The following is a 15,208-nucleotide window of genomic DNA, read 5'->3' as shown; positions in this document are numbered from 1 at the left end:
GACGTTCAGGTAGATGTCATTAGTCAACCAAAAAGGCAAATGATTTTTAAAGTATCTAAGCATCTCATATGGCTGCATTTTAATAAAAAATTATAGTGGCAGATAAGGAAATACCAACGCATTTCTCTTCCTGAATATATCTGCTATGTCAACTTCTCTTCCCTTGAATTCCCCATCAGACTTCATGGATAAAAAAAATGTTCAAAGCAGTTTGTTCTATTTTCATGGATCTTCTGAGCAATTGCTTTAAATACAAAATATAATTTGCTTGTTCCACACTGGCAAAATAAGGATACATCCTGCAAAACTTAAGTATTGGTTGACAAGTAATCTCAGATCCATATAGCTTGTAAATGATTTGTATTTACATTTTCGCTTTTAGAAGTTGACCGATGCAAATGAATTTGACAGCGGGAAGGCTTGAATATTTAGAAGAAAGTGCAAGCATTGCTTTTCTGCAGGTAAAAGAAAACATAATTTAGAACTAGTTTAATGTCTGGAGCTTGTTGAAGTTCAACGATCACCTCTCATCCATGCTATCCTGGGCTTCGAATTATCCTCTTGTATCACAGGTGAACTATCATCTGAAACTACACTGCCAGCCTCCTGAAGAGGCAAGGATTGCCTCCACACGGTAGTCGGACTGGAAAAGTTCTGTGTCGATGATCTTTTAGAACCAGATAATGCATGGTCTTTAAGAGTCTTGACATATTTTATATTTCTTGATTTCATCTTCATGATCTTGTACTGGATAATGGAAGCTAAGATCAGATAACCTTTCCCTATAGAGCATATTCAGACTTCCCTGATTTTCATTGATTAAGTCACGATCAGGACCATCAATACCATTGGAATTTCTTGTTTGCAAACAGATGTTTCCCCATTGAATATTATCGGAGATCGACTTCCTTCCCTTGAAATCTTTACCACCTGAAAACCACTTTGGATTGTCTGGAGCATCACCTTCAGAAACATAACACCATTTGTAGCTCCTGCTGTTATTGTCCATGTTTAATTCAATGGAATGAAGATCACTGTCAGCTGAATCATCTCCATCATGAACTTCTCCGTTGCCTATTGCACCCCCTTCGTTTTCTTCCCTCTCATCCTGTTGACATGATCCGAATTGGATTTCCTTTAAATAAGCCTCAAGCTCTTTAATCCTTTCATAATTTGGAGAACCATCACCGTTTTCTGCACCTGCCTTTTCTTTCAAGTAGGTCTCAAGCTCATTTCTTAACCTCTCCATAGCTGCATTTTTCTCCTCAAAATGATACTTAGCCTCACAGAGCTTCATCTGGACTCTTTCTTCACGCAATACATCAGCAAGCTGAAGCATTTCCCTTTCTTTCTCCACCTCCTCCCTCACCTTTGCAGATTCTTTTTTCATTTCTTCCACTGCGGCTCTGTCTTCTCCAATACCTGTAGCCAACTCATCACAAACTTGCTCCAATATTTCTTTCGCCCTCTTCTCACTCTCAAGCTCTTTCACTGCTTTTGACAGAGATACCTTTGTATCTGCCAATTCTTTCCCAAGCTTCTTATTCAATCTCTCTGTTTGCCTTCGTAGTTTCCTCTCAACTTCAAGCTCTTCTGCAATGCATGCTATTGCATTGCGAATCCTATCTCGCTCTTTGCTCTTCCAAGCTGCTTTCTCTTCCTCAAAATGCTTAATAAGGTACTCAATCTCATTGTGGTTTGATCGATGTTCTTTGATCAATTGACTGACCAAAATGCAGGCTCGATTAAGCTCAATCCGAAGGGCGGAGACAAGAGATAAGCCTGATGGGTGCTTCTCGTCAAGGCCACAAACATGATTCAAAACTTTCAGAAGTTCTTTGGAGGTTGTTATCCTATCACTAACATCCTTCAAACAGGTTTTAAATCCAATTGTGCGAGATTTTCCTTTTGGATGACTTTCAATCTGCATTTTGAGAGATTGGATCAGTTGTTTCTCTCATGTAAAGTGGAAAATGTTTGGTCCAGGATTTGAAATGCAATCCTGTAAACCCACAATCTTTAAAAGATTTTTTTTTCTGGATGAATAAATCTCAAAAATTGCATAATTAGCAGACTTCTAAAATAAATATCCTTAATGGTTGTCCTTATCATAATTATTATTACTATTCCCCACGAAGATAATAATGCTGAAAGCAACCTTTTTGTTTTCTTTATAAGAATCATGCTGAAAGCTGCACTGAATTTGGTGTTTGTAGTGTCAATTCAGTGACATTTTTTCAAGTACCAATATATTAAAATATATACCAGGACCATTTATACTGTTCCATTCTAATCATGTTATATGCTTTTGAGACATGGAAAATTATTTGAAAATGACCTCAAACCATAACAAAAGTTTTCACATACCACCTCCATCAAACTGTCACTGCTAGCAGAATCCAAACCTCCAAGATGATAATCAGTAGGCTGAAGTCTTTTTGTAACAGCTGATGTTCTTGTCCTGTGACTATGGCCTCTAGATTTCTCCATCCTCTGCATAACCCCCAAAAAAATCATATTTTTTAGCAAAATTTCACATGAAAACATGGAAGTCCAAAAAAGAAAATTATGAATATCTCACCTCTGAAAAAGGAGTAAAAGATGGATCTGATAAATGTGGCAACCTAGCAACTTTTTCTCTGCTTCTAATCTCTTTCTTGTCTTCCAGATTCTTCTTAACTCTTGGAGAAGGCATTCCATTGATTTCCCACAAAGTGGCAGCTAATTTTCTTGCAGAAACTGAGACTTCTTTTGCTTTGCTTCCATTTTGAGGTGGTGTGCACTTGGTGGACTCAGCATTCAGCATTGCCGAGGTTGGAGATTTTGAGCTTGTCATCCAGGCTGGGACAGGAGTAGTAGACCCACCTCTTTTTCCAACAAGAATTGCTCTCTTGAATCTGTATTTTTGGACTAAAGAAGATGATGAAGATGATGAATTCCCTCTCTTTCTTACCTTACAGTGCTGCTGCTCCCTGCTTTTTGCCTCCATAAAATTATATCACAATCCCAACAGTTCAGCAAAATGCCTTTAAAAATTATTACTAATAACCCTATAGTAGCATTCTCAAGATTGGAACAAGATAATCACTAGCATCAAAAAATGTTTTCCAGGGATTTTCAAAGATTTGAAAGATTTGGAGTTTCAATGAGAGATTCTAGCGTATTTATGAGGCAAAATAATCACGATCATGTTTCTTGGCATTGATGTAGCAAGCAAAAAGCAAGAATTATGGTTGCTTCAAGATTTTCAAGATTGTGAAGAACAAAACAAGAAGAGAAAAATAAAAAGTGTTAAGATCTAGCTAGCTAAGTGGTGGCACAAAACTCAAGAATTATACTACTACTACTACTACAAGATTTCAAACTCTCAAAAAGATTTTAGAGATTTGAAGGTTAAAGTTGATACGAGTGACCCATCATCATCTCTTTGTTTACTGTTTTTGGCAAGTCCAAACTTACAACTACCTTGAATTCCTCAAAGAACACTCAAAAAAAGGAAGAAAAAGTGGGAAATCAAGGATTCAAGAACCTAAAAAGGAAGAAAGGAAAGTGGGGCGTGGACAAACTGTCAAGAAATGGAATGTTATTAGCTGTTAGAAGGAAATTTAGTGGAGGTTTGATTCATGGATCTTGAGAGGGAAACAAAAGGCAAAGACAGGTGTTAAACACTTGAACAATGTATCGTTGGCGTTGCTGTCTTGTCTTGGTGATAAAAGAGGACAAGAAGACGACGTGGAGTACACGTGAGCGTTTTTGTTTAGTGAATCAGGGACGTACATCTGTAAATGAACGGTCAGAATCTTGACTAGGTTCATTCGTATTTGTTTTTGTGCTGGAATGTTTTTTTTTAATTGCTCTAAATTTTTTTAATATCCAATCGTAAATTTCGACGAACGTAGGGCTCTAATCAAGCTGAATTGAATACCATGTTATAAAATTGATTTGACTAAATTAAATGCAGTTTGAAACAATTTGAAAGATAAACTTTATGAAACTTTACTTTTAGATCTCACTTGAAAAATAATGTGTAAATAAGTTATGAGTTATTTTTCTTAATTAAAAATATATGTATATATAGATTTATTACAATTTTAATTTTGGGACTCGAATCAATTCAAACTATATAAACCATGATATTAAATTGATTTCACTAAATTAAATGTATGTTGAAACAATATGAAAGATAAAATTTATGAAATTCTATTTTTATATCTCACTTGAAATATATTGGGTGAATAAGTAATGAGTTATTTTTTTTTTAATTTAAACAAGTGTATATAAATAGATTGATTATAACCATAAAATATTGGGTGTGAAACCATTTAAAAATTGAATTTTATGATTTTTTTTTTCAAATTACACCTAAAAAATATTATTTACCTGAATAATCAGTCATGGGTTTGTAAATGTATGGTTGATATTTTAAAAGATTGATAGCAAAGTAATGTCACTTTGCCACAAATCAAGGGCCTTATAATAACCAAATGAGGTTATTTCACCAAAGCAAAGCCACTAATTGTTTATGTTTTTCTTGATCAGATTATTTAAATCTTAACTCAAATTTTCTTTTTAGAAACTTAAATTTGAATTTGCTTTAGAATTGAATTTACTAACAATTTGAATTTGAATTTTTTTTTTTTTGGGGAAAGAATTGTGTGTATTTCAATTTAAGGTATATAAAGATTTTTAGTTTCGATACACACCAAATATTAAATCTTTCTCTCCAATTAATATGGTTAATTTGGGATAGGTTATTATTAAGCCTTTCGGCTGCTCCATTAATTGTTCTCTTTGTTGTTAAAAGGAAGTTAAAGAACTTCTTCAGGCCGTGCCTTTAGAAGGAAAGCTTTAACCACAAGAATACAAAAGGAATTATTTGTTCATTGGCCACTTGTGTTTCTATTTGTTTCAATAATACATGATTTGCATCAAGAAATGTTAGATTTGTGCTCAAGTTAATTGAATGTGGCATGAATCTGATTAATTGCTGCATCTCGTAATGATTTGAAATTGAAGTAGGGTTCATTAAACAAACCAAGATAGGTGATTGTTTTGATTTGAACATGTCGGTTTGATGACTTAGTTTGGACTGGGATTTTTTTTATAAAAAAATAAGTATAAAAATAAACCAATCAAAACCAGTTTGATTTAAAAATTAAATAAATTAAAATAATATTATTTTAATTTTTTAAAAAAATAACTTCGTTCAACATCTATAAATCACGCGAACAAATCATAGGAGGAGGTAACATTTAATAATTTTGATTGAGACAACAAATTCAACTTCAAGCAACAAAAATATTACATTAAGGGGCTGAGCGCCTGATCTTAAGATGTAGTAGTTGGCAAGATTGATTATATAAGATTATCATGCAGAAAATCAATTAATTTTTGCCTTTGACATTTTCTTTGCGACTCTGTGAAAACACATGATCGGATACAACCTTGTCCTCCAATCCCACAACATAGCCCTAACATGTCACGTTGTATGGATAGAAATTAAAATAAAAAAACTAAAACTAAAACAAGGGCTTCTACACAAATATGACAGATGGGAAAATGCACAAGACCAATAATTCCAATGACCGTTTAATCGGCGCCAGTACCTCAATTACTGTCTTCGTATCCAAGAACAGCATATTAAAAGCTTAATGAAAATATATAAATTATATTTTGAAATTTTATTTAACAATTTAAATTATTGGGTTAAGATGATTTTCTAACATGATATCAGAGTCTTAATGATAAATAAATCACGAGTTCAAATCTCATAATCCTCATTTATTTGGTAAAAAATAAGCACAAAGTAATGTAGATTTATGTAAGTTTCAAGTCCAAAATACTTTTATTTAAGGGATTGTATTAGAGAATAATATAAATCATATCATAAGACCTCACCTAATAGCTTTAAGTTATTGGATTAGATAATTATTTGACAAAAAAAAAAAACTTATAATTTGAACTAAAGGTTTTTGCCCTTGATCTTCCCGTTGTCTATACGTATTTGATCACCAACCACATGCATGGATGGTTCCATTTCGATGGAAGTACTGAGATGAAATTGTGGAAAAATTTTTAAGATAAAAGACATCTTGCATTTATCAATGGAGGTTTTCTGCTTAATTTTGCCTCCATGAAAGCTGCTACCTGACCACCATGCATTTTTATTAGAAATCCATTTATATATATCCTCTCTGTTGAGGTAAATTATGACAAATACTGATCATAAAAAACGAGTACCATTGCCATCTGGTCCTGCGGTACTCAAGAAAAGCAAAGAACCAGTGCGGTGGAGGAACGGAGGTGGGAGGGCCATGAACGTAATCAGGACCCACTAACGGCACTCAAGGTTTGGGACAAAAAGACACCCAGGTCCTGTTGGACGGAGGGCCACCCCACCATTTGTCCCTTAGCAAAGGTATACCTAGCTAGTTCACTGCCAGGGGCAATAAAATGACCCTATCTTTTTACCAAAGAAAATAAATCAGGTGGTTCAGGTATCATTATATCACTATATATATCGTACGTTGATCTCTCATTGAATGGTGATGGTGGCCCTCGAGATTCCTAATTACTTGTAAATTTGCAGTGTTATTTATTACAGTACTCGAGCTATTTACCCAATAATTTGGATGAAGTTTTAAGTTAAATTAAATCAAATTTTACTTTGTTAAATTTAGTAATATCAAAATTCATTTTGATTAAAAAAATTATTATTATTTAAAAAAAATAAAAACAATAATATTTTAAACCAGCTCGAGTTATTTAATTTAACTTTCGACTTGTAACTAGAAAAATAAAAATAAAAATAAATACATAACCAAAAAATTAGAATTTGGCTGTAATTACTCACCACACTAAAGAATTCCTTTTATTCTTTTATCTTTCATAATTATACTAAACATTTTTCCCAAAAACTTGTTATAATATTACAACAAATCATGGATAGATCTAAAGATACAATTAATCAAGAACACAATTGTGTTTAAAAGCTTCTTCTTCTTCTTCTTTTACAATCATGCAGGTGCATTTAATATATGTCTTTTAAGATTATAGAAGTTATTTTTAATTTATTTTTTTGTTTCTCAAGATTCATTAAATCTATAAAATCATATAAAGAGAGCATTACTGCTTTTATTCTTTGAAATCTCGATGTTAAAATGTTAAATTTGACATTTTTTTTCATAAAATATTTAAAATCAAAAGTAAAATTTTATTATATACCATTAAAGCTTCTTATAAATGAGATAAAATTGATTTAGCATCCATTAAAATAATTTTCATCAGATATTGTGGAATTACATGAACCATTTAAAGGGTTGAAAATTTAACACAACCCCATTTTACATTAAATTATAAAAAATATCTCTTGCAATAAGATACCTTAATTAATGTCTTTACAATATCTAGAAAGGAAAGTTTAAAATATTAAAGGTGATTGAATTTGGATATATACACAAAGGGGATTTTTGTTTTATTTTTGAATGATCTCTATTACTGTGTTATACATAAGATTATTATTGTAAATTACCATAAATATTCCGAGGAAATATCACAGTGGCTTTATTAAATTAATAACACAGTAATTGTTGCAGATCAACGCCGTATATTATTCAGTAAAAACGAAGAGGAGAATGTTATGTGGTGTCATTGTTGGAGCAACCATGAAAGAAATATTATATTATTATTCTTTTTTAAAATCTACAGAAGCTTCTTGACCGAAGAGGAGAATAATTCTCCTGCTAAATCATTCTAGAAGTAAGCAAGTTAAAACAGGATAATTAGTTGTCATATTCTCCGGTCGTGTTCTTGACCTATTGATTTTTCATGGATTAATTAATACGTGGACAAGGATTATTGAACCACGTTAATATACATATCACTTAAATCATTCATGCGGTGGCCAGTCATAATTTTGTTTACCTGTTTTAATATTTCTGACTGAATTAACTGGGGCGAAATTAATAGTATTTTTTTATTATTATCCACAGTAACTGTTATTATTAAACCCGGTCTAATAAATTAATTTAAAATTCAAATGATTCAAGATTTAATTTTTAAAATTTTTTAAACAATGTTTTTGTGATTTAACGGGATGAATTTAGGTTAATCTACGGGTTTGTATTGGGGTTTAATAACTTTGTAATATCGTGTATTGGCTGCATTCAATTGGTTTTTTCCGGGCTAGATAACATGGTTTCTTGTGTTTTCTTTCGTTATTTTAGAAAATGACCCTCTTGTCTTCTTGATTTAATTAATATATTGTGAACATAATCAACTATTGTTAAGAGTACCATTACATGTGACCATGGTATAAATTCATACGCCAGCACATGGAACAATATTTGTATTGAAATTAATTAAAAATAAAATGAGTTTTCTTATTGATGAAAGTACCAAAAATTAAGTAGTTTGAGAAAAAACTTTCAAGTTATATAGTTGGTCAATTAGTTCTAGCAATTTCATTTATTTTTTTTCAGTTAAGGTGGTTAATAGTTTGTATTTGATATCCTGTAGGATAAGGTAACTTATGGTTAGTATCTATAAAAAAAAAAAATTTTGATGGAAATATGGATTCTCTGATACTTAAATAAGTATTTTTTTTAGAGAGAAAAAATACAATAATATTATAAAAAAAATACTCCAAAAATATATATGTAGTAGAGAATAAAGATTATGAACATTTGTTTTGAATGTCTCATAGCGTATTTATAACTCATGAATTTTGTTCATTTTTAGGGAAAAAAATTGGAGTGTAACTTTATCTTTGTGATATTTTGAATTATATTATAAGATATATTCTACTTATTTTATATTGCTAAAAGATAAAGACATAACAAGTTATGATAGATTTGGACTCATTCGAGGCTAGGTTTGGCAGAATGTCAAGCTCACCTAGGAATAGATCTGGTTAACATAAGACTTAGCACATTTCTATTAAAACATGTTTGGTGTTGGCATATACTAGCCTAACGCATTTAAAATAAATAAAACATTATATCCATATATTTTTTTATCCAATATTTATTAATAAAAACATACTGATAAAGTATTATTTCATCACTTGTCTATTTATTTTAAATAACTTTGATATGGTCAATTATGTCCTCATAATTTTGTTATTCTCCTACAGAAGGGTCACTAATCATAAATGTGCCCAAATCTCCGCATCACATTCTTGGCTCAAATCGTGGCGTCATATGTCGGCTTCTATGAGATCAGGACTTTCGTATTCCAAGATTTATCTTTTTTTTATTATTCTATAAAAGGTATGGCGAGATTGCTGGCATATTCTCAAAGGAAAAGAGCAATCTATCATAGTTAATTAAGTCCATCTTGCACGTTACAATTAAGCAAGACAGAAAGAGCTTAATTAATTATTGAAACATTTTCATGACTCGATATGGTCAAAAGAGCATAGCTAATAATTTTCCAATGGAGAAGCGACGGTGATGGCTATTTATGGATAAATTTTTTATTATATCTATATTTTATTCATTATATATTTTAGAAAATTAAAAAAAAAAACTGATATTCATATCTTAGTTATTGAGTTTTAATTTGGATATTTATATTTAAGTATTATTTATTATTTATTCAATGTAAAAATAAAATAGTGATATATATATACACACACACAGACAAACATATATAATAACAAAATTATAAATATTATACATATATTATATTAATATTGAGAAACATATATATTATGTTGTGTTAGAAAAATATAGATATTTTACATATATATCTATATATCTAGGATTAGGTTTGAATTATATTTCCGTTCGGGTTTAATAATATTTTATATTTTATTTATTATTCATCAAGTAAGATAATCAATAAAAAAATACCTATTTATTGAGGTAAGGTGATATTCATAGAATTTAGATTAAATTATCATCATAAACAGAGGTGTTTTCCACTTTTCCTTGGCTTAATGCATTTTTTTTTTCTTTTTAGCAATATTTTACCCCAAACAATAATGTATGCAACAAAAATGGGAACTATTATTCCTCACCCACTCCTCTTTTTTTACCCTTCAATTGGATCATGGCTAGCTAGATGCATAATACATTAATTATACATACAAACATTGTACGTATAACCAAGGAAGAGAAAAAAGAAAGTGCTTTTGAACAAGTAGAAAAGAGAAGCTGAGGTGAAGACACACTATATATATATATTTACAAACAAAAGGCAGACTAGCTAATACTTAAGTTTAGAAGTACTCCTCAATCCTTCCCTTGAAGCCAATTTGCCCGAATGTAAGGCAAATGAAGAGCCCTAGGTGCCACGTCACCAGCCATAACCTGCTCAATTTTTAAGACTCAGATCAACCCTTTGCACCTTAATTATCTTACAGTCTTAATAAGAACTCCTTGAGTGAGCATTTGACAAAGCAGGATTTTTAATTAATTACGTGCTTACCAAAACTGGGAAGTGAGAGGAGGAGGTGTAGGGAAGTGAGCAAGCTCAGTGCCAATGCTCTCGAAGAAGAGACCACTCAAGCTCTTGCCGCCGATTGCTGGTATGCTTGATGGTGCTAGCCACCCTATCAGTCCAAACCCTATCACATTCAGGTCCTTGCGCAGCCAATCCCTCTCAAAGCTAACACGTACGAAGAATTAAGGAAAAACAAATTGAACAGCCCTTAATTACATTTAATTGATCAAATTTTCAAAAAATAGCTGCATGATCATCTCAAATCTCATCAACCAAACATGATTATTATAACATTCAGCACTTACCACATGAACTTTCCTCCGTGAGTACCTGCTAGCCTCAAGGGGCTTCTAGCTGCAACCGGAGATTTCACAAATCCTGAAAATATTAAATTAGAAGTAAATTGCTATGCTTTCTTTCAGTGTGATAAACTCACCTTTTCAGCTTCAAGAAATTAGAGGTGAATTGCTAAAGAAACTAAGTACCAGAGCTAAGGCAGATTTTCTTTGGCGAAGAAGCTCAAGAAGGGGATGGAAGTGTGCTACTGCCCAACCCTATAACAGCTGATGAGCTAGCAAGTGTTGCTGCCATGATTGCTTAGTAGTTTTGTTGCTGAGGAAGGTTTAACTGTACCGAAAACGAACGGTGGTGGTGGTGGTGATCGATGGGGTCAGAGGACTTTGTTCTGTATGAGATGGAGATGTTTTATGGAAGAGAAAGATTGCATGGATGTGCTGTGGATCAATGGCATGCTGCCACGTAGGAGTTGCATGGATAAAGTGGGGACAGAAATGGTTTGATTTGATACGGAAGAGAATGCTATCCACAAGCTCTCTACTCGTGGAACGCGGAGGAGTGACGATGGGCTGCTCTTGATGTTTTGAACTTGGCCCAGATTGAGATCGGGCAAAAGACTGTCAAATTGTGTTTAAGGCTGCTGCTGTGTGTGGTCCGCTCTAGCCCTGAAAAGTCCGGGACAGAGTGACCCAGCTAGAGAAATTGTTTCATGAAACCATCAAGGAGAAACAACTTCATTTATAAGCTTCTTATTCTAAACGCACGCATTCATATCCCAAGATATTGTCGAATTGCGTCTCTCGATTTCATTGAAGGTGCTGGCAACAGATTCATTATTAACTCATGAATAAAATGGGGGAGAAGAACACAGAGCAGCAAAGGGGGCCGAAAAGGCAAAGATGGCAAGAAGCCGGCACAGCTATAACTTACGTGTCGTAGTGGAGCATAAAGAATTCTCAAACCACTCAACTGTTATAACTTACTGGCCGGCTTCTTGCTAGCGCCACATCGTCCTTTCTTCCGCCAATAATTAGCTGTGCGTGTTCATGTGTGGTGCAAGAACACTCTAAGATGAAATGAAAACAAAAATGATAACAGCAGAGCAGCTGTAATATATAATAAAATTAGCACAATGGTCTCCCTGTTTTTTTTTTTCTTCTTTTTTAGCATTCTAAAGCTTTTGAAATCCCATGGATATGACCAAGAACTTGATTCAAAAGGGACTGTGGATACATTAATGAAGAAATGTATCCACAGAATTCTTCTTCTTCTTCTTCTTCTTTCATATTCTTAATACTAGTCTGGTCTGAGATTTTTAACTCGATTAATGAAGAAATGTTGTTGATGTCATATCAATCTCTTACACGAATTATGATTAGTTATCTAGTTATAAGATGGATACAATAATCTGTTATTGTTTCAACTTTCTCGTGCTGCGTAAACTGCCCGCCACCATATAAGAACACCGGAAATTCACAAGAAGACACAGTGATTAGATAATCAAAGTTTGGAAATAGGACACCAAGTCAAAAATCAAACAAAGACAGCTTCACTGGCTTGAAATTGTTTAGAGCCAATCCAATTGATAATTCAAAGGTAGCATGCCTTGTTCAAACCTGTACAGCACTTGGACCCTTGCTTTATCTTTCTTTCTGTTCCTTTCAAATATAATTAATTAATGGATAAATACTACTAAATAGTCAATATTCCCTAATTTCTCTTTACCTCCCTCTAATTTTCTTTGTTATAAACATTAATTACCATCACTATGTATAAAAAACTTTACCTTTCCTCTCTCTCTCTCTCTCTCTTCTTTTTATCTAAACAAAATGAAGGTCCAAAAGGACACAAAAACAGCAATCCCTGTAGCAATGCAAGCCATGTCAAGAGCCTTTTCCAATTTCTTCATCCTTTCTTTCCTCTCCTTCTTCCTCTCAACAAATTCCTCGTACCTTCCTTTCCCTTCTTTGCCTTTCCCTTTCCTCCTCTCCCCGCTCTCCATTGCCTCTTGCAAAATTACCAAACCATCCTTCCCAGTCAAGTTCTTCCCTTCCATATCCTCCATTAACAAACTTACCTCTCTCACCTCCACCTCCCCTCCTTCCTTCTCCCCACAACAAACCATCACTCCACACTCCACATACTCCTTCTCCCCCCCGTCTCCGGCCATGATGGTGGAAAACTTCACCACCACTTCGCCAGTTAGCCAGTGCCTCTGCACTGACACCGGCCTCTCGCTTGACAAATTCATGGCCCTTCTCCCTTTTGGATCAATCAAAATCCAACTTAACGTTATATTCTCTTCAAGCTGCTCCACGGACAATTCCTTTTCACTTGGTTGGTTTTGTATCCATGTCTGCACAAACTCTTTGGGCTCGAGTAAGTCAAGCCTGAAGGGAGAGCTCTTGAACCAATCAGACAAGGTCTCAGTCGTTTCAACTTTTGAGAAAATTGGAACATTTTTGTAGTAAATATCAACTGCTGAGACAAAGCATTCAGTGCTTGTAGTCGGAAACGATGAGCTATGGTGGTTGTGGTGGAGGAGAGGATATGAGTCAGAGAAAAATGACCGGTGGCCAGAAGGGAAGGTGGGGATGATGCTTCTAACAATCGGATCATTAATAGATGGCCAAGTGGAAGTGCAGATTTTTTGCCAGAGTTTATCTTCTGTGGAGAGAGCATGCAATTCTGATGATGCACAGGCTGTAGCTGCTAGAGTTGGGCCATCGAGGAGGGTGAGGATATGGGTTTGGAGGATGTCAGGGTGGAGAGTAGAGATGGTTCCACCTTGAATGGTGGTTGGTGGTGGTGGTGTGGGGAGAGCAGCCATTGATGCTTACGAAGTTTGGGAAGATTTTCAAGAGTGGAGGTTTGAGCCGAGCGAAGAGAGAGGAAAGGATCTTATTGAATGGAGGGTTGGAAGAGTCAAGGGTGGATTTTTATAATCTTATTTAGGAATTTTCTGCTAGACTTCCTTGCGTTACTTTTTTTTAATGTGAAAGTGCCGTGACGGTTTTTCTTATAATATAATAATAAAATTCCTGATTAAGTTATCATAAAGTTTGGATTATAAAGGAGGTCGTGAAAGTTGGTCTAGAAATATTATTACTATTAATATTATAAAATAACAAATTATTAGAGAGAGAGAAATAAGGCTATCAAAAAACAGAGTAAGATTCTCATTTCTTAATTAAAAAAAAAAAATAATTATAACTTTAAACCCTCATTATTTTATATCTGATTTATCCTTGCTCTCTTCTCAGCTTGTTTTAAAAAGAAAAACAAATTTGATATTAACACGTGCTAATCAATCACTTGGGGAAATTCCAGTAATTTGGACCACTTTCTCTTGTGTATCATCCCACGTGTTTTTTATGTATTTGAAAAAGGAAAAAAAAAGTTATTCAAATGCTTTGCTTAAAAGTAGCAAAAAAAAATAATATTCCCAAAGCACTTTTAGCTGAGCTTTTCACTATTATTTCTAAGAGCGGGCACACGTAAAAGAATTAAAAAAAATAGTAATCTAATTTTGACTGTAAAATTAAACTATTTGCCGGCACAAAAATAGATAGAAAAAGGATCCCGTAGAGTTCCTTCTTGCATTCAATGAACCACATGAGAGATTAGATTAAAAAATAAACAAAAATGGAGGGCTGGCTACAAATCAGTTCCCCGTCTTTAAACTAAAAACAAAACCAGTTCTTCAAGATCTGAAGCTTTACGATTTGACCTCCCCCCCCCAGAAAAAAAAAATTCCATGATCGACCATGACTATCATCCATAGCTTTGTGAAGGAAGACCGGCATGAAATGTCAGTGAATGATAGTGGACTAAATTGCAAGAATTTAAACAATAGACATTGATTTGATTGTTTTGAATCAATTAAAGGTGAATGATAATGGACTAGACTGCAAGATTTTGAATAATAGGCATTGATTTGATTTTTTTAAAAAATCAATTAAAGATTATATCATTTTCCAATTTAATTGATTATGATATGGAACTGGACTGTCATGAGATGAATAAGCAAATATTTCAATTATTATCAATGAGTAAAGATTAATATTTATATAATTTAAATTGTTTTAGTTTGAAACCGGTCCTTTTTATGATGTTAATTTCCTCGTACCTTCCTATAAAATAACCAGGACAAATTATTAAATAATATATATATATATATATATATATATATTTTTCATCAGACCATTTTTTTTTCGTTGTAGAAGAACTAACACGTGCCTGCAAGCCTAATTTTAAATATAATGCGGGTTGGTTTTTTTCTTAAAAAAAAGAAGAAAAAAACTATTTTATTTTCTTAAAAATAACCTATCATAATAAATTTAGACTATTAATCCTGGTCTGTTAAATCCTAATAGATCACGTTTGGGTGATTTTGGAAAATAAAAATAATATATGAACGTAAAAATAAAAGTCAAACTAGTTTTAATTTTAATATGTGATTTGA

The 15,208-nt window shown here is 33.1% G+C and overlaps 2 protein-coding genes and 1 pseudogene across 3 annotated transcripts; all 3 read right to left on the bottom strand.

Moving 5' to 3' along the window:
- Window positions 1-319: 319 nt before the first annotated feature.
- On the bottom strand, window positions 320-3,673 carry LOC118032368 (uncharacterized). 2 transcript variants are annotated; one of them, XM_035037066.2, is made up of 3 exons: window positions 2,582-3,673; window positions 2,368-2,493; window positions 320-1,924 (listed from the first exon to the last, which is right to left on the bottom strand). In XM_035037066.2, exons 1-3 carry the CDS (start codon window positions 2,987-2,989, stop codon window positions 695-697), a joined length of 1,764 nt encoding a protein of 587 aa, XP_034892957.1. In that variant the 5' UTR covers window positions 2,990-3,673; the 3' UTR covers window positions 320-694. The 2 variants fall into 2 exon arrangements, with proteins under 2 accessions (XP_034892957.1, XP_034892958.1); XM_035037067.2 differs by having other exon boundaries at window positions 2,371-2,493.
- Window positions 3,674-9,990: 6,317 nt separating this feature from the next.
- On the bottom strand, window positions 9,991-11,355 carry LOC118032369 (photosystem I subunit O-like; annotated as a pseudogene).
- An 860-nt stretch (window positions 11,356-12,215) lies between these two features.
- LOC118032370 (F-box protein At2g27310) lies at window positions 12,216-13,662 on the bottom strand. The gene has a single exon (XM_035037068.2). It carries the CDS (start codon window positions 13,571-13,573, stop codon window positions 12,560-12,562), a length of 1,014 nt encoding a protein of 337 aa, XP_034892959.1. The 5' UTR covers window positions 13,574-13,662; the 3' UTR covers window positions 12,216-12,559.
- Between the last annotated feature and the right edge of the window lie 1,546 nt (window positions 13,663-15,208).

This window comes from Populus alba, chromosome 9, assembly GCF_005239225.2.
Source record: "Populus alba chromosome 9, ASM523922v2, whole genome shotgun sequence".
Taxonomy (NCBI): Eukaryota; Viridiplantae; Streptophyta; class Magnoliopsida; order Malpighiales; family Salicaceae; genus Populus; species Populus alba.
The sequence above is the reverse complement of the archived record's forward strand: the minus strand, read 5'-3'. Positions and strand labels throughout refer to the sequence as shown.